This window comes from Amblyomma maculatum, chromosome 1 (genome assembly GCF_055883805.1).
Source record: "Amblyomma maculatum isolate TAMU_Amacu chromosome 1, ASM5588380v1, whole genome shotgun sequence".
Taxonomy (NCBI): Eukaryota; Metazoa; Arthropoda; class Arachnida; order Ixodida; family Ixodidae; genus Amblyomma; species Amblyomma maculatum.
This window is the reverse complement of record NC_139344.1, coordinates 357433287-357452918: the sequence shown is the minus strand read 5'-3', so window position 1 is coordinate 357452918 and position 19632 is coordinate 357433287. Positions and strand designations below refer to the sequence as shown.

Genomic DNA, 19632 nt, shown 5'->3' with positions numbered 1-19632 from the left:
TTTGCTGAAGGACGGGGGGGATATCGTGCCACCCTGTATACGCCACCCTGTATACGCAGTGCCTAGTGTCATCGACGGTACCGGAACCATGAAAGAATGCAAACATTATCCTCATTCACAAGAAAGGGGACTCTAAGGACCTTAAAAATTACAGACCAATCAGCTTACTGTCTGTTACGTATAAGGTATTTACTAAGGTAATCGCTAATATAATCAGGACAACCTTAGACTGCAATCAAGCAAAGGATCAAGCAGGGTTTCGGAAACGGTACTCTACTATCGATCATATCCATACCATCAATCAGGTGATAGAAAAATGCTCGGAATATAACCAGCCCTTATACATAGCATTCATTGATTACGAAAAAGTATTTGACTCAGTTGAAACCTCGGCGGTGATGCAGGCATTGCGAAATCAGGGGGTAGACGAGCCGTACGTGAAAGTGCTGGAAGATATATATAGTGGCTGCACAGCAACCATAGTTCTGCATAAAGAAAGTAACAAAATTCCCATAAAGAAAGGTGTTCGGCAAGGAGACACAATCTCCCTAGTACTATTCACAGCTTGTTTAGAGGAAGTATTCAGAGACTTGGAATGGGAGCAGTTAGGGATAAGGGTAGATGGAGAATACCTCAGTAATCTGCGATTTGCTGATGACATTGCCTTGCTAAGCAACTCGGGGGATGAACTGCAAATAATGATTGATTACCTAGACAGGAAAAGTAGAAAGGTAGGCTTGAAAATCAATATGCAGAAGACTAAGGTAATGTTCAACAGCCTCGGCAAGGAACAGCAGTTTACATTAGGTTGCGAAATACTGGAAGTAGTAGGCGAATATATCTACCTAGGGCAGGTAGTAACCGCAGATTCGGACCACGAAAAGGAAATAACAAGAAGAATACGATTGGGATGGAGCGCATTTGGCAAGCACTCGCAGATTATGACTAGCAGCTTACCGGCATCGCTCAAGAGGAAAGTATACAACAGTTGCATCTTGCCTGTACTCACCTATGGGGCTGAAACGTGGAGGCTAACCAAGAGAGTTCTATTTAAGTTGAAGACAACCCAGAGGGCTATGGAACGAAAAATGGTAGGGGCAACATTAAGAGATAGAAAGCGTGCAGAGTGGGTCAGAGAAATAACTCGAGTTACCGACATTCTAGTAGAAATTAAGAAGAAGAAATGGACATGGGCAGGACATGTAGTGCGAAGAGAGGATAACCGATGGCCGCTGAGGGTAACAAACTGGATTCCAAGGGAAGGAAAGCGTAGCAGGGGGCGGCAGAAAGTTAGGTGGGCGGATGAGATTAAGAAGTTCGCAGGGGTCAAGTGGATGCAGCTAGCACAGAACCGGGTTAAGTGGAGAAATATGGGAGAGGCCTTCACCCTGCAGTGGGTATAATCAGGCTGATGATGATGATGATACGATTGGTTGATTTAGAATTTTTAACGTGTCAAAGAGACTCAGGCTATGGCAGACACCTTACTGGACTATGGCTAAATTTCGGTCAAGTAGGTTTCTTCAACATGAACTAAAATCGCACACTACACGGCCGCGCCATGCTTCTCGTCTCCGCCAAACGCGGTGGTAATGTCATCGGGACAGCAATGCGTGTTCGTGGACTGCATAAAAAAAAAATCGCAAGATGATTGCCGAGAGCGTGTGCGGGAAACATGCAATCGGCAGTCCGAGTGCGGCGGTCATATGTTTCTGCTTCACCGCTTCCCAGTCATCCTGATTTAATTCGCCTATGAACGTTTTGTGGAAGCCAGACAGACTTAGCTGAACCGTTATAGCGACGGCTCTGCATTAGTTGCACGCGTGCAAAAATGCCGTCGTCGTGCGAGCGCTTTCATGATGGTCGGCGAGAGGGCTCTTGTGCATAACGAATGAAATGTACACGTATCATCGGCATGCGCACGGACTGATCATTTCAAGAGATCGCTACAAAGTTTAGATATTGGATTACAGGTGGACAAGACAATATGAGGCCCATTTTACTTCCTCGGCTGTAGAAATACGCACGCCGGATAGGCCGTGCCTCCCGCAAGCTCTCCACTACAACGATACGGTAAATCTATTCCGCCAGCGCCAGAAGAGCGTGTTCAGATCTTTCTTCACTTTAACCATAAGCCGACAGCAAAAAAAAAAATTATCTCTTGCGGGTCTCTGACTTATGCCGTGTTGTTGATAATTGCAACACAAACAAGTTTCTCAACACAGCCAGCTGACGCTGGTGCGGCGCGCGGCTCATCGTCTGCACGCGGGTTCCGCTGCTAAGGCGTCACCGAAATTTACGTCTTTCCTTTACTGATGCAATGGGATTGGCAGACCATTTACTCTAGCGCTGAGCAATTACAAAGCGCAGTTGGATATGCCTTCGATGCGAACCAATTTAGGCCTAGCGACGACTAGGGAGTAGCACTCGGCTAGAATGCCGTCGTCCGGCGCGCCATCGGGCGGTGCCGCTTTCTTGTTGTTGTTGCCCTCAAAGCGCTGCTGTATGAGCTGCGAATTTGTCCTCTTCGTTCATAGTGCAGCTGAGAGCGCACGTTTTTTGACGTTTTTTTTTTTCAACAATACGTCGTGCAAACGATGCTGCTACGGGACCGGGATACGATGCTGCTGCGCCGTCGGACGTACACCAAGGCTGCATAAAAACGTGAACAGATGGTGCTTTAGACACTACTTCATTTATGTGCGGTTCTTGAATTGTGGTTTAACCTGAAAGTATACAATGTTGAAGCAGGGCAGCTCGATCGTATGCTTTCCTACTCGGTCGCCGGCCCACCGCAGACACGCATGCATGCCCGCCAAGCTCGGTACGCGATAGCAGCGCTTAGCGGCATAACCGCGGTAAACGCTGCCCGTGCATTTATTGTGAAATGAAAGCAGCGCAACATCGAATATAAATATGCACTCTCGATAGGACATACACGACATGAAATGGGTCGCACTTCACGCTAAATTAATGCGGCGATGCCTGGAAATCATCTTTCGTAGTATCTGTACTCCGCATTCGTAGCTGCCCGTAGGGTTCATTCGCTGTGTTTGTGTGTACAGTTACCATTAACTATGACGAACTCGGCCTGCGGAAGCGGAGTGCAGTCCTTCGCAGTCGCCCCGGCCGCCAGTGCTGTTTCCAACAGCTGCAGCCATGCTAAACGGATGGTATACGGTTTCTGGCGCGCTCCAATAAAGCACAAAATAGTACCAAGGTGTCGGATAACTTTGAAGAGCACCGCGAAACAGCACTTTTACACTGCCGCATCTCAGCATCAACACGCATAGCACAGCCCAAGATGGCCTCAACAGGAGCCGGAGCGGACTTTCACAGTTTAGCTCATACGGGGCGCCACCATCAAACTAAGATGGCTGCGTACAGGCATCGAAACTAAAATCTGTACACCTTAAGAAAAAGCAAAAGTGGCATAATTGCTTTTACCGCATAAGATTAACGCTCTCCGCCTCGAAAAAGAAGAAGCCGTAAAGATAAAAGAAACGGAAATTCGCAGAGAGAAGATGGAAGGTGAAAGAAGGGGTAAAAAAAGAGAAAATATCCACTAGAGATTTTATCCGGTCTAGCCATTTCTGTAGCATCACCTCGGGAATGATGGACCAGGGTGATGTGATGACTTCTCCAAATCGCCTTAAACGACCAAAAATTCTGCCGAGTCTACCATCAGGATCGCCTTTTCCTTCAACAGGGTGATGTCACGCATGACTAAGCTTGGGTGTCCTGAGTCCGTGCCTTTACCTAGTACCGTGATTTCTTTTAACAGAAGCGCCCGAAGTGACGAAGTTGAAAGTGAAAATCGGTCGCTATTGTCAAAGCCTCAGCATAAAGAAATTTCTGAGCTTCCAGAGGTCATGGGCCAAGCCACCTTCACTGTTCTGACGGCCTTGGTACCTTGCTCTACCTATTAAGAGCCAAAACCACTGATATTATCAACCACGAAGCCTCTTATCACCACTTATCTGATGTGTTACATTATGTAAAGCAGCGTGTAAAGGCGTATCTCGACAACAGTTGTTCCTTACAGAGAGCAGGAAGACTGGAAACTTTTCATTTGGGGGGCAAGCACCAGCACACATAGGTTGTGTAGATTGTGTAGATTGCAGGTTGTCGAAAATATATCAGTGTACACTTAACTGGCGATAACCCGGAATAAAAAAAAAATGCAAGCTATTCACTGCACATAATCAGTGGGTTGTTGCGGCTCTATCCCACAATCCCTAGGAATTTACCGGCTGCATCTCGTTTGGGAACAGCTGCTGAAGCGCTGCTGGTTGGGCACACTGCTTGACCTACCTCACTGGATCTTAGACAACGCTCGCGTTCTTTTGGTTAGACGCTGCCTTGTTTCGATGGCTGCGTCGCAGAGAGGCACGGCTTCTGCTGTCTTAGAGCGTCTGTCGGACGCCGTAATGAGGACACTCGCTGCAATAAAGGGCGAAGACCGACGTTATCGGCACTTTGAAGGGGAGTCCTTCGTCCCTGTGCAAGGTTGCATTCCGTCAAGCGGCTTGAAAGATGACCCAATATCTCTGAGGTCCCCTGCTCAGCCTGCTCTACCGGCGTTTCCAGAGGAAGTGAACGTACCGCCTCTCTTTTTGCCCCACAAAGACACCACTGAGGATGCATCTGCTGGTTCGGTTGATGGTGAGCACATTCAGACAGTTCGGCATCAAGAGAGAGAAGCCAGAGAAGAATGCAACACTGTGGAACATAAACTTTCAGTGCAGGAAGAGGAACCACTTGAGCCACGTAGGCAATCATCGACTGGTGCCTGGTACCAGTTATTAGGGCGCTACAATCACTGGAGCCGACTACCTCATGAGGGGACGGTGAGCAAGTTTCTTTTCGGTGGCTTCTTGGGAGTTATGCTGATCATCTGGTTGGTGCAACTAACAGTGCGTGATAGCCGCACACCTTCCGGGCCTATACAAGAGAAATTTCAGTACCCCTTTTCTGCAGTGAAGTGAAATTCGACTAGTGCTGTTTGGTCGAGTATGCCGTGTGTGCTCCCTACCTGCATCAACATGATGCGTCCGAAGCAAACGGCTTCGACGTGATGCCAAGCATGAATTGTTTGACGCTTCCAGTTTCTTAGGACTGAAATATTGACAACTCGTGATGACCTGCCTTTATTGCTAACTGTGCTTCAGTCATGCATATTTCCATTTTCTTAGTTTCTTTCAGTAAAAGTGACGCATCAATAAACCTTGAGAATGGTGAACTCGTTTGGTTTTTGACTCCCTTTTTTCTTGGTGCTGCTTTTTTTTTTTGGACCCTGTAGACGCAGGTACGGGGCTATTAAAAAGTTATCGCAGCGCTGCTGTCAGATGCGCGCCCCGCCGCAGGCCGGTGGTGAGGGTATGCAATGAGAAAGGCTCCAGCCCCTTCGTTCTTGCTCTCTTGTTGACCAAGCAGCGAAAGAGTTAGTGCGGGACGCGCCTTCGTGGTTACTCCTTAGGATTCCGCTGCGCTGCAGCCTGTGGTGCGGCAGGCGACCGTTCGCTGGATTGAAGCGTGACTAGAGGAACTATATGCGCGCTTCTCCATACTTTTCGCCTTCTTTGCGTGCGATAACATGCGTTTACCTTGGCATCAGCTCTTTCACAGCATGCGGGGCCGTCACTGTCTTTTCTAATCGTTTCGTTTTATGGCAGTCTACTACACACGAGTGCATCATGAGGAAGGCCGGTCTGGACGAGTCTTCAGCTGGAGTGAAGATTGCTGGAAAACGTATCAACAACCTTAGATATGCGGATGATACCACTTTAATGGCAGAAAGTGAAGTGGAACTCAAGAGACTTCTGATGCGCGTACAAGAAGAGAGTGAGAAGTTTGGGCTTAAACTGAACATTAAAAAGACAAAGATCATGGCGTCTTGCCCTATCAAGTCCTGGAGCATCAATGGACAAGAAGTGGAAGCTGTGACAGATTTTCTGTTCTTGGGCTCCAAGATTACCTCGGAAGGAGACTGCAGCCATGAAATTAGGAGACGCCTGCTTCTGGGAAAGAGAGCAATGGTTAGCCTTGACCGCCTAGTAAAGAGCAGAGACATTAGTCTGCCAACCAAGATCCGTATAACTCGTGCTATGGTCTTTCCAGTTGTGATGTATGGATGCGAGAGTTGGACTGTGAAAAAGGCTGACCGCCGAAGAATTGACGCGTTTGAATTGTGATGCTGGCGAAGACTCTTGAGAGTTCCTTGGACTGCCAGAAGATCAAATCAGTCGATATTGTCGACCATAAACCCTGACTGCTCATTGCAGGGTCAAATTCTAAAGTTAAAGCTCAGCTACTTTGGTCATCTGATGTGAAGAGAGGAGTCGCTGGAGAAAGATTTGATGTTGGGAAAGGTTGAGGGTCGCCGGAGATGGGGTAGGCAGCGAACGCGATGGTTAGATGGCATTCTCGAGGCACCGCAGACGAAGTTATGTGATGTTAAGAAGATAGTGAGAGACCGGAAAGCGTGGCGTGACATGGTCCATAGGGTCACGAAGAGTCGGACACGACTGAACGCCTGAACTGAAATGAACTGAACTACACACGAATCAGGGTAGGGCACGCAATGCTTACCTGTACTTCTGAATTGTTTTTGTTTGCACGTGATTGCAGTTTCGCTCTCTGAGTAATTATTATGTGCTAACTTGCAAACGTACGCGGGCGAAGGACTTGAAAATATGGGTGTGTGCAGGGTAGTTAACATACGTTGCTGATGACCGTGGTTTGGCACGCAGTATGAACTTTCAGGTCCCGTTTTCAGTGCTTGGGCACGTTCTTCTGTTCTTTGTCAGAAGACGAGCGGATATCCGATGTCTCACAACACGTGGTCACATCACTAATTCTTTTAGATTAGGTGACGTGCTCTGCAAACCATTCCGGATTTTCAATTACGCACTTCTTTACGAGCGGACCGATATATCCAACACCGCAGAGGCTTACAGTCGAGCTTTTGGATTAACTATTTGTTGGGATGCTTTCCGGTTTTTGTTGCATTCGTGCTTTCCACCTCTCCGCGCTTAAAATTATTGCGTTCCGCTGGTGATAAAAGCTACTCACTTCACCCCTGCGCAGCGATACGAATTCCTAATATACTAGTTCGCGTTCCTAAAAGCAAAGTGGTTTGAACCTTGTTTTTTTTTTTCAGCTTATTTTGAGCAGGGAAATCTGATAGAGTGCTGAAGTAGCGTTTTGAAAAAGGCGCCAAGTATTTTAATGACAATCTTTGCTACTCTAAAGCAGGTCTCCTATCATGGAACTGTTTGTATATGGGCATGCTCAACGTGTGTGCCACAGCTTGTAGTCCACGGTTTCTGTCGTAAGACCCTGACCTGAGCATATCCACGTCCAAACTGTTCCCTTGCAGGTTACTGATTCAGCTGTATGAGCCAGTCATGAACATACGTATGTCCCTTTCCCACACCGTTGCATTGTCATCGTATGTTTTTGTTGGACAACTCAAAAGTGCCGACGCAGAACTATAAACCCGGTGCTGTCAAGGATGCCTTACCTATATTGCTTTATTTATTCCGGTTACCCATAAAGGCCCTCCAAAGGAGGGTATTACATAGGGGGGGGGGGGATACAATTGTAATAAAACACGATTCAATTAGCAACAAGTGCAATAAGAGCCATTAAATATAACACCAAAAAAGGAAAGAAAAACAACACCAAATATTCTACACATTTCCGTTGGAATTTTTTTATGTTAGTTTCTGTTGCGATGTGCGATGGCAAGTTATTCCATTCAATGATAGTGCGAGGTAGGAATGAATTGGCATAAGATGATAAATGACACTTTGTGCGTTTAACTTTGAAGGCATGATCGAGTCGTTGAAAAATGACATCAGGTGACTGAAACAAATCACTGCGCAGTAGTGGATGGGGATAAAGCTTATGGAAAAGTGCTAACCGAGCGTGTTTACGACGACATGATAAGTCTTCCAGTTCAGCACGTTGTTTTAATGCTGTCACGCTAGTGAAAGGTGAGTAGTCTGAAAAAATAAAACGCACAGCACGGTTCTGCAAGGATTCGATGTGGGCGATAACATAGGCTTGATCAGGGTCCCAAATAGCCGCAGCATATTCAATTTTAGTGCGTATTAGAGTGATATAAGCACGTCTTTTAACATGGATAGGAGCGTGTTTGAGAGTACGTTTAAGAAGACCAAGTGAACGGTTAGCAGCAGCCAGGGTGAGGTCGATATGGTGATGCCATGTTAGATCAAACTGAAGGTGCTCGCCAAGGTATTTGTAAGTGTTTTCTAGTTCCACAGCATTGTCATTGAGCATGTAAGGGGTTGAAATGCGAGCGGTACGATGGGTGAAAGGTATCAGTTTAGTTTTAGAAACGTTTAAAGTCATTAATCAGGATGAGCACCATGAGTTTACTGCGTTCAGGTCAGATTGTAGAAATTGGCGGTAACTGTCATTAATAATGTTACGGTAAATTACGCAGTCATCTCCGAAAAGACTACCTCTAGATGTTACACAGGCACGTAAATCATTAGTATAGATTAGAAAGAGCAAAGGACCAAGCACGCTTCCTTGGGGCACACCAGATCACATAAGTCGAAGAAGAGTTAGAATTATTAACTGAGGTATACTGAGATCTAGAAGAAAGAAAGTCCTTAATTCAGGCGAGCACATTAGGGTGGATGTGAAGCTGTGCAAGTTTTAGTAAAAGTCTGTGATGAGGGACCCGATCGAAGGCTTGTGAAAAATCCAGAAAAACGGCGTCGACCTGAAAGCCTGCGCTAAGTGATGATTGTAAGTCATTAACAAAGCCAGCTAGTTGAGTGTCACATGAAAAACCCTTGCAAAAACCGTGCTGATATTTGAAAATAACGTTATGATCTACGAGGTAGTTAATGACTTGGCTATGAATGATATGCTCTAGAAGTTCGCAAAAGTTGCTGGTTAAGGAGATGGGTCGATATTTAAGTGGGGAGGAACAATCACCTGATTTGAATATAGGTATAATCTTTGCTACACGCCAGTCATTAAGAATTAGACCGTTCGATAACGAATGCGAGAATAAACAGGACAAAATAGCGGAGATGCTTCTGGATGTAGTTTTAGTATCTTATTGTTAAAGCCAAGGTGATCCGAGCTACTTGTAATTTTGAGATTGTTTAATAAAGCTGAAATACCTGCTTCGTTAATAACTATGTAAGGCATGCATATGTCATGAAATGTATTTAAGATAGGAGATGAGCTAATGTCTTCGTTGGTAAAAACTGATGATAAGGTAACGTTAAGAACCTGAGCACAATCGGATTCATTGATTATGACGCCGTTACTGTCGGAAAGCAAAATGTCAGGATGAAAGCTAGGATATATTGAGATGGTAAAAGACTGCCTAAGTGCCAAACGAAATCCGAGATGTACGCTGCCCAACTCGAACGCAAATACTGGTGATTACATATATTGACTATATGCCTCAGCACCGATGACGAATATAACAGTCCGCCCGACGAAAAGCGCGGAGCCTAAAATCCAGGAACGGGTTCAGTACCATGTCGTTTAATCCAAAACAATTATGACGCGACCCCGCATTGCGAAATGCATTCTTTGCTCGCTTGTTTTCTGCTAATATAGAAAAGTTGCCCTTCCATTCTCTTCAGAGCAAGAGGGCGTGTGCAGGAAGGAGCTCAAAACGCAGCCCCGACAGTTCATACTGCATAAAATGTATGAAATATTTTGCTGGAATGTCAGTCACATTCCTAAATCCCCACTTTTGCAGGTCATCACGCGTGTGAAGATAGTGTACTCGCTCAATAAAACAAGGATCGAGAGGAGGAGATGGTTATAACGCAGCAAAGAAAACCATTCAGAAGCACCAACAATGTGCTCCCTGCCCCGATTCGCTCAGCGGAGGAGTATGTCCCAGGTGGCCGTCGCTAGAACTAGCGGCGCTGCAGCCAACTCTTGCTTAAAACCCCTCAATAAACTAAATGTAGCGCCAACATGTGAAGTTTGCCGCCCGCCTCCTCTCCTGCGCTCGCCTTCGTCGTTCGACCCTCTCATTGGCCGAGCGCCGTCAGGTGCGCGCGCGCGCTTTTTTTTTTTTTTGCTGGGCGTGCAGCTTCCTCCTTTCCAGCGGGGCGGGCGGCGCGCGCGCGGCACATATCGCCGTGTGTTTTGCTGCCACGCGGACTGCTACTAAATCGTTCCCGCTGGCTATTTAATTTTTTTTTTCAAGCATGTTGCGCTCTTTGGCCAGCGGCTGATAGAAGCACGGTGGTGAAGGCGAGTTCAACCAACGCAGACATCGCGTACAAATGGTGTCACGCACTGACAGTTGAAAACGGAACCGTTTCAGCGCAAAATATAAAAAAAAACTGCTACCACGCTTCTCAAGTTTCACGGTAGCTTATAATTCAGTCCAACCTGCAAAGAAACCACACAGACTGCAGCTTCCGCAGCCTAGTTAATTTTTTTTTCAAGCATGTTGCGCACTTTTGTCAACGGCTGGCAGACTCAAGGAGGTGAAGGCGAGTTAAATCGACGCCAAAATCGTGTACGTATGGTGACACACCATGGCAGCTGAACACGGCACCGTCTCAACGCCAAATATAAAAAAAAAAATAACTGCTACCTCCCTCCCCAAGTTTACCGGTAGGTCACAAGTCAATCAAAGCTGCAAAGACTCCACACAGACTGCAGCTTCCGCCGCCTATAGTTAATTTGATCTGCAGCTGAAGTTGAAAATACATGGAAGACAGCTGCTGCCACACTTCTCAAGTTTACCGGCAGCTCGCAATCCAGTCAAAGCTGCAAAGAAACCATACACAGACTGTTCCAAAATTGTTCCTGTCCGCCGCCTAGTTACAAATTTTATAAAGCATGCCGCTGAGTGGCCAAATGTGACGAACTACAGACACACGGAGATGACGGCGAATTGAACCAACGCCGAAATCGCGTATATATCGTGTATGACACTCACAGCTGAAACTATTCTGGCGGGAAATCCCTGTCAACATTCGGTAATTATGTTTCAGCAGTGAGTAATATTTTAACCTGAACACATTGCGACAAAATGCAAGACTCTGGTGAGACCCGGCGCACGGCCGCCTCGATCGGCGCGCGCGCGGCGCTGATCGAGACGGCTGTTATCGGCTGTGAAGGGCGCCTGCTCCGGAGAGCGCGCGCTAGTCGCGCACCCCGTAGGTGGAGCCACGGTCGAAATGCGAGAGGAGGAGCGGCGCCGCCGGAGGAGGAGAGAGGAGATGGCGCTACTTTTATGGCGATTTCCACTGGTCGATCGGAGCAGGGCGCTCGAGCCGACCTAGAGCGCTACAGAGCGAATCAGCCTTGGTCGACCAGCGGAACGTGTAGAGCGCGCGGCGGAAGTAAAGCTGAGCCGGTTTCGAAAGTTGTAGCCGCATCCCAGCGCCAAAATGTTTGCGGTAGATAAATAGGCAGGAGTGCGGCCCTCAACAACTTGCTTTCTCATTTTTTTAACGCTGCAGACGTTTTTCGATAGACGCACTTCGACATATTCGCGCGAAAAACGGTGACATCCAGCGTCCACTGCCGATGTCGCTGAAACGGTCAAAAACAGCCAAAAGAATCCAGCAGCATCCGGAAGTGACCGCGTCAGCGACTAGGACTTCCGGCGAGATCCGACTTCGGTCGGCGGATCGAGCTGGAGCGTCCCGAGCTGCCCCAAACGACCAGCGGAATACGCGCAACCTATCTTGATCGACCAGTGGAAATCGAAATCGTCGTCCCGGAGCAAGAAAACGTGCTCCGTAGCGACCAGTGGAAATCGCCATTAGTTTATTGAGGGGTTTTACTCTTGCTCCTTGCCAGGCGCGTCGTCTGCTACACGCGCGCAAAAGCGTGGTGCGACCAGTACACACGTCGCTTTTGTGGGCTGCCGTTGCCCTGTACATGACTGCAGTATAATTATAACAATATTACGACAGTTTTCGTTTCGAATCGACGCTTTAATTTAGAGAACGCGTCTGTGTTATGCGAAATTCCCTTGTTAATGCTGTGAAACAAGTGTGACGCGCCGCCGGCTTGCGCCGTCTCTTCAATCCGTCAATTTTAGGCATCTAGAGGCTGGAACGTTGTTGGTAAAGCGTACGTCTATTTGGTTTAATTTTATAGAGAAGACGCAGCATCTTCTCGGCGCACGCCCTACGTTTACAGTGAACGGCATGGAATTGGAGGCACACATGTCGGCGGCCTGATTCCGTGTCACTAATTGGACTAAAACTGGAAAAGAAGGTGGATGCCAACTAAGAAGCGAAAAATTGAATGGCACCACGCTGAATGCTGCGCAATGAACGGCTACGCCATAATTTAATACGAAATGATTCCGCGTCGAAATATCGCGTAATAAAGACAAACGAAACCGAAGTGCAGACAACGTTACAAGAACATTGGTACTCGCAAGCAAGCCGACGGCGCTCACACTTGTTTCACAACATTAACAGTCAATTTCTCATAACACGAACACGTTCTCCAAGGTAATGCATCGCTTCGAAGCCAAAGCTGTCGTAATGTAATTGTAATTATACTGCAGCCCCTTACAGTGCAACGGCAGCACGCAAAAGTTACTTGTGTGCCGGCCGCTCCGTGCTTATGCGCCGCGTGAAGACACGCCCGGCAAAGAGCAATAGTCGACTGCAGCGCCTTAAAGGGGTGAGCGCCATGAGCTGATGTCGCAACGCAAATCAGCAAGAGACGAATCCAACTGCCCGAACGCGCTTCGAACTGCTGCCGCCTCGACCACCGGCATCGAGAATATTATACCTCTGTGAATGCGTCGCACTGTGGCGCCATCCTTGAGGAGAGAGCAGAACCCTTGAAGAGCTAACAACTTGTCTTGTTAGTTCTGTGTCCTTGTGTTCCAGTTTTGCCACCCGGATGAATGAAGATCACTGCCCGGATGACCGCAAATTGATACCTGGGTGAGGGAAAACTGGAGCCTGAATGTTTATTTCCATGTCGTCTAAATGTCGCCTCAGTGTCGCTGATAACGGCAGGTAGAACTATTTCGTGATTAAAAAACATACCCCTCCACGGCAGTGGAGAGAAACAACTTATATATCTAAATCGACTTTCAACTAAATGTTTTTAGTCAGCTTCACTCTGCATCTTTTTTTGTTTTCATTGTTGAATAGTATTTTACTCATCTCAATGACCATGCATTTTTCTAATTTTGCGGTGAATTTGTGCTGTTATGCCAGAAGTAGCCCCTCAGGGTCTAGCCGCTGCATATTCCAGGTGTACCTCTTTAAATAGCGAGAGCGCCTCATAAAATATAGCTAGATGTCGCGCACACTACTTTCAGTAGTTGCAATAAGTGCATAAAATGATTAGCATTAACGTATTATCACCAGCTATACAGGAGCATGATGCCTTGCAAAAACGATATTCTTTAGAGACTGGAATCTAGAACACCCTCCCTTATTGCTGTCTTTAAGAGTGCGGTATATCGCACCAAAAGTTAAAACTCGACAAGCAACAGGAGGGCGAAAACAAAGGAGCACGAGAAAAGGAGCGACGCGACCACGATTCTGCAAGAAAGTAAAAAACAAAAACAACGATACTAAGGTTCCAGCAGTGATTACAAAAGCAAATATCTGTAATTACTGATATGCGCGTTATAGTAAAAATTACTCATATGTGCATTACAGTGAAACTAACCAGAAGATAGCTTTCAACCCTCGCCTGTGAGCCTTTATTATAGCAAGCAAAGGTCTCTAATGGCGAAGGGGACTGTACGGTGCAGTGCAGAGTGAAGGCAACTGTACACTCCAAACTCTGCGTCAAATCGCAATCTCGCCTAAATGTTGTCCGCGGCCGAATGGATCTGGTTACAGTGAACTCCATTGTGCCCGAAACTGAATGACGTGAAATCTTGGTTCTTCTTTCTTTTTAATTTGCTCTTATCACAAATGTTTTCTTTCCGCTTTCATTTTTCTATCTAATTTATTTTCTGTCTCACATCAGGAAGAGCAGCAGTCAGCTTTGCTCCTCAATGGCGAGACTATTTCGTTGTCCTATATCACTTCTTGTAGACCCTTCTTTCGAAAAACTTGAAACCGAGGAGCCTCCGTTTCAGAACATCAAAAGAATTTCTTTGCAACTACCAATAAGGCTCTGCTCATCGCTGACCGGAGATTCATTGTGTCCCTAGAGACTGCACACTCGCCCGGCTGAAGCCAGTGACGTAGGTCACGCAACACTCACCACAGGGCCAGCGCCTTTTGGTGCGGGTGTAACTGAATTTCACAGTGTGAGACAGCGCGAATGACATCAATTACAAATAATACTCTTTGAAAGGAACACCTAATATTTAATTTCGCATGACGTAAATAACCTTGCGGTAACACAACGGTACTCTGAAAATATCTTTGAAAATATTCTACAGCGCCCGAATGTTGGCAAATCGCGGTGCTGGCGCGGCCTCGGAGATTCCGCAGTCGCGCGGTCCCCAGAGAGACAGATCCGGATGGCAGTGCACTAATCAGCAGAAAATTACTGTACGCAAGAGCGGCTCTAAACTCTGGTCGAAAGAATAGTGCTAAAATCGGCGGCATAGAACGAGAAACCGCATAAGCTATTGGCTGAGGATAACACGAACACCTTTTGAAAACTGTTATATTAGTGTGTGATATCACTGGCTCTTCCCTGTTGTGGCGCTTGTCCCACGCTTTCCCGTATATTGTGGGGCTACGCGAACAAGCTTGCAGTCTTGTAGTGACAGTCATCCATACTACGTGTGGGAGGTGGCCCTGACAGGTGCAAAGCCTAGCACAAAGTACAAGCGAGTCCGGCTAGTACGCGAGTCGACTTCTGACAGCATTCCAACCTGATCCGCTCTACAATCATTCCATTCAACTTTAATTTACAGATAAAAGGTGCATCATCATTATCATCGTCGTCGAAGTACGACGGCAAAAATGCGCTGCGCGTTGATAGCTAGCAGCTTTGATTTCCTTCCGACCTGCTGTAGCGTCATCAGCACTATTGCGAAATGATCAAACTTTCTAAATTATAATTTCTAAAGTTACATTGCTGCCAATCATCTAGTGTTCTGATCAGATCTGTTCACCTGCTGAAGTAAGTTCGTTTAGAGTGTCGGGAAGGATGTGTATGATTGCCTATATGACATCTATTTCTGCTCCCCCCCCCCTCGCCCAACTCTTATGTACAAAACGAGATTAAACGGAACATTAAGGGGAGCCCGAGGTACAAATCCCACTAGCATTCCTTCGTTCTCCTCCGTAGTTTCTCTTGCTATGTGCGCCTCTATATGCGCCATCAAAAACATTGAACACCTATATACAATATCAGCAGAGCATGTTCGTCCTAGCTACGGCTGACATTGAAAATTAGTATAATTAATTTGTCGCTCGATTTGAGCGTCTAGTCCATTCTTTCTTTCACTCATGATGCTCTACCGATAACAATGAAGTGTTCAGAAAGGTTTTGTTACGTGAAGATACTCTCAGCTGCGTTCACAGAATCTGTAATGCGCGTGACCAACACATCACGTGATACTTCTACATTCCAGGGCCATGCCAGGAAACGAAAACCTAGCAGTCGAGCTATAATTTATAGGACCCCAGCATGAAACAGTTAGGAACAAGAAAGGTTGGCTTCCAAAGATACCAAATGCTTCAGCAGGGACGTTTGCCGATCAAGATACGAGATAGCGGGACGTGCTTCGTCTGGGATAGGCGAGATTTTCCGAGACTAGGCCTAACCCCAGCAGAATGCTACGTAGCAGTCGAAGCACAGCTTTGTATTCCCGACCCTGCCCAGATTACGCTATTTGATTCCTAACGTTTTAACTCCGCCCAGGGCTAACCAGACTAGCTGAACATTCCTCGCCTCTCTTCTCAGTACCTGCAGTTGCGAACTGTGACGTGTGTTCAAACCCTGCAAAGGCCGAGGCCTCGGAATCTATACCATACTTCAGGCTCACCTGTCCACTGCAATCGGCAATCGACAGTGTTGTGTCTGTGCGAGAAGTTCATCCGAACGTCGCCAACCACTGCTGGTTACTGTTTTCATGGCATTCTAAACTGCATCAGTTGCACTTTCTGTCAATCTCCGCGGTGAGATGTCATCGGCGCCGCACCGTGTGTCAGCCAGCTTCAGCTCTGCGTGCGAGATCAAAGTTCTTCACCCGCAGGTGCTAAAATGGTGAGTGCAACTGTCAGTTAATGCCCCTCGCGTCGCCATATATGGCAATGTTGTCCCCCACTTGGTTTAATATCATCAGAATCTGGAACGCATTGGACGGTCTTTTGAACATCCCATTAACGAGGTGTTTTCCCTCTGAAATATTTGCAGCGCCCATCTTCGTATGTAGGGCTAGAATTAGCAACAACAAAAAAAAATTCAAATAAATAAAGCCACATTATGTTTGTGGAGCATTAGCGTGTACCTGCAGTTATTATAGTGTATAATGACGTTTTAGCTCATCGTCCTGGAATTAAAAGTTAACGACGTTCTCATTTAACTTATCCCATCTAATTTACTTCGAAAAAAACGTGACGGTACACATTTTCATAATCAAAATGACGCCATACTAACCTACAAGTACCATCTGAAATGTTCACGTATTTACGCCACTGCTGGTGATCTGTCATTCATGATCCGGTGGTATTTTCCGAAAGTACTCGTCCCATTCTGATTCTAGTTATTTACGTACGTTTCGTGACCTGGATCTGCGGCCACAATCCGTCGTAAGTAGACGTAGTTCGTTAATACAACTAGCACCTCGTTACAATCCATTCCGGCATAATGCTGTTTAACTCCATTAACCACAAATATTTCTTGGCAGTGGCGATAATTCCTCGAAATGACGAGCTCGAATGTCTCTACGATGTACGTTTTGATTTTAGCACCATGCATTGTGTTACACGATAGCCACACATTATAATGATATTTTCTTAATGCGCGTGTGCTCAGCTCGCCAACGTGCGGTGCCATTTCGCGGCTTTACGCTGTTTTTTGTGTGAGATTCGCGTACCGTGCGCCATCGATTCGCATACGTTAAAACTTTGCCACTTTTTTATAAAGCATAAAGCCTTTCTATGATGCCGTGTGGCTTTCTCAATGCTGTTGTTCTACGTCATAATACAAACTTTTGCGTAACTGGTGTGTCTCAAAGTGGATACGCAATGAGCTGACACTTAAAGCAAAGGGATTTGCCCGAAATCATGCGAAGTTCCCCTTTATTCCACGAGTTTGTAACGTACGCAGGTCGTTCAGTCGAAAAGGAATCGCTACCCTTGAATTACGAAAAACGTGTCGGAAAAATAGGCGCCAGCATGTGGCAGCCACCGGAACTAATCGAGGCCTTCTGCGTCGTTGCGGAGTCCGATGGCGCCTCCGTGTTCCAAGTCTGAGGCACCCCGAGAAGTCTCAAAGCGTCTTTCGCAATGCAAAATGTGCGTCTGCGTCGATTTTGTTTCAATACGGAAGCACCCCAAGGGGCCACAGGCCGCTTTCGCGAATGTCTTTTAAGCTGAGTGTAAGTGTTCCCCTTATCGTCAAAGCTTCGCGCTTTCAGTGTTATATTTAACGCTCAAAACCAACTAACCTTTGCAGTGATTGTGAGCCACTCTTAAACCGAATTCTATAATTTCACGGAATTGGTATATTCGACGCTGACTTGCATTTTATAGTGTGATAAGAAAACCAGCGATGTTTGATAATGTGCATCAAAGACACCAAGAGGGCTGAATCTCATACCATAGTATCGGTTTACTCTTATGAAACATGGCCCTTTCCTTCATGCGCTACAGACAATCTCTCAAAACGCGTACCTCAGGCAAGCGCTCCAGTCGAGACAGGCATACGATGACCAGAATCACCCCTGCAGAATCACAGCTGTAGGAAAGGCACCTGGCAGCGAAGCTCAGCGCCATCGCTCCGGGACCTCAACACGCTAAGTTCCTCGCTGTTAAGAACGTATACGCAAAATTCCCATAGCGTCAGCTGAATGACAGATACACGAAAAGCTGTAGGGGGTGCGCCCGCCGTAGCTATGTTTAATAAAGAACCCCCCCCCCCCCCCCCTCCTTCGATTTCTGCTTAGTAGCCGGGCAACCAATTTGGCAAGAATTTTTTTTTGCCATTCCGAAGAGCGTGTGTTCTTGACGCTGCGCATTAAAAGAAGAGAGTTTAGTTGCTTTGTCGGAGAGGCGTACGACCAGTGCTCCCTGAATTAAAACGCGGGTATGTGTAATTGCACTCCACCGCCTGTGTCATACAGCTCCTCTATTAACTAATAACTTGTAGTGTGTATAATTGTGATAAGCTAGATAGGTTTATAAAGATTAGTTTCGTTCCTGTGAGTTGTCCTCAACTTAAATAGAACCCTTTTGGTTAGCCTCTACGTTTCAGCCCCCGTACAGGTAAGATGCAACTATTGTACACTTTCCTCTTGAGCGATACCGGTAATCTGCAAATCATAATGTGTGAGTGCTTACCTAATGCGCTCCAGCCCAGTCGAATTCTTCTTATTTCCTTTTCATGGTCCGAATCTGCGGGTACTACCTGTCCTAAGTAGACATATTCGCCTACTACTTCCAGTGCTTCGCTACCTAACGTAAACTGTTGTTCCATCCCGAGGCTGTTGAACATTACCTTAGTCTTCTGCATATTGATTTTTAAGCCTACATTTGTACGTTTCCTGTCTAGGTCACCAATCATTGTTTGCAGTTCATCCCCCGAGTTACTTAGCAAGAAAACGTCATCAGGAAATCGCAAATTACTGAGGTATTCTCCATCGACCCTTATTCCTAACTGCTCCCATTCCAAGTCTCTGAATACTTCTTCTAAGCAAGCTGTGAATAGTACTGGGGAGATCGTGTCTCCTTACTTAACACCTTTCTTTATGGGAATTTTCTCACTTTCTTTATGCAGAATTATGGTTGCTGTACAGCCACTATATATATCTTCCAGCACTTGCACGTACGGCTCGTCTACTCCCTGATTTCGCAATGCCTGCATCACCGCCGAGGTTTCAACTGAGTCAAATGCTTTTTCGTAATCAATGAATGCTATGTATAAGGGCTGGTTCTATTCCGAGCATTTTTCTGTCACCTGGTTGATGGTATGGATATGATCAATAGTAGAGTACCGTTTCCGAAAACCTGCTTGATCATTTGCTTGATTGCAGTCTAAGGTTGTCCTGATTCTATTAGCGATTACCTTAGTAAATACCTTATACGTAACAGACAGCAAGCTGATTGGTCTGTAATTTTTAAGGTCCTTAAAGCCCCCTTTTTTATGAATGACGATAATGTTTGCATTCTTCCATGGTTCCGGTACCGTCGATGACACCAGGCACTACGTATACAGGGTGGCAAGTTTTCTAGCACAATATCCCCCCGTTTTTTAACAAATCTGTAGTTATCTGATCCTCTCCAGCTGATTTTCCCATTTTCTTAGTTTCTAATGCTTTCTTGACCTCGTCCTTCATCACTGGTGGAATGTCTGACTGTTTTTCCCTACCGCCAATCTCATTACGCTCCTGACTACTTTGGCTACTGTAGAGATATGTATAGAACTCCTCGGCTACTTTTACTGTCTTGTCCATATTTGTGATGACGTCGCCCGCCTTGTCCCTTATCG

At 46.3% G+C, this 19632-nt stretch overlaps 1 protein-coding gene across 1 annotated transcript in view; it reads right to left on the bottom strand.

Moving 5' to 3' along the window:
- The window catches only part of LOC146207915 (gastric triacylglycerol lipase-like), a 61597-nt gene extending 43676 nt beyond the window's left edge, over nucleotides 1-17921 (bottom strand). Inside the window, exon 1 of the mRNA XM_084577775.1 lies at nucleotides 17820-17921. Within this exon, the coding sequence (XP_084433901.1) occupies nucleotides 17820-17921 (102 nt within the window). The remainder of the gene's footprint in view (nucleotides 1-17819) is intronic.
- Nucleotides 17922-19632: the final 1711 nt, after the last annotated feature.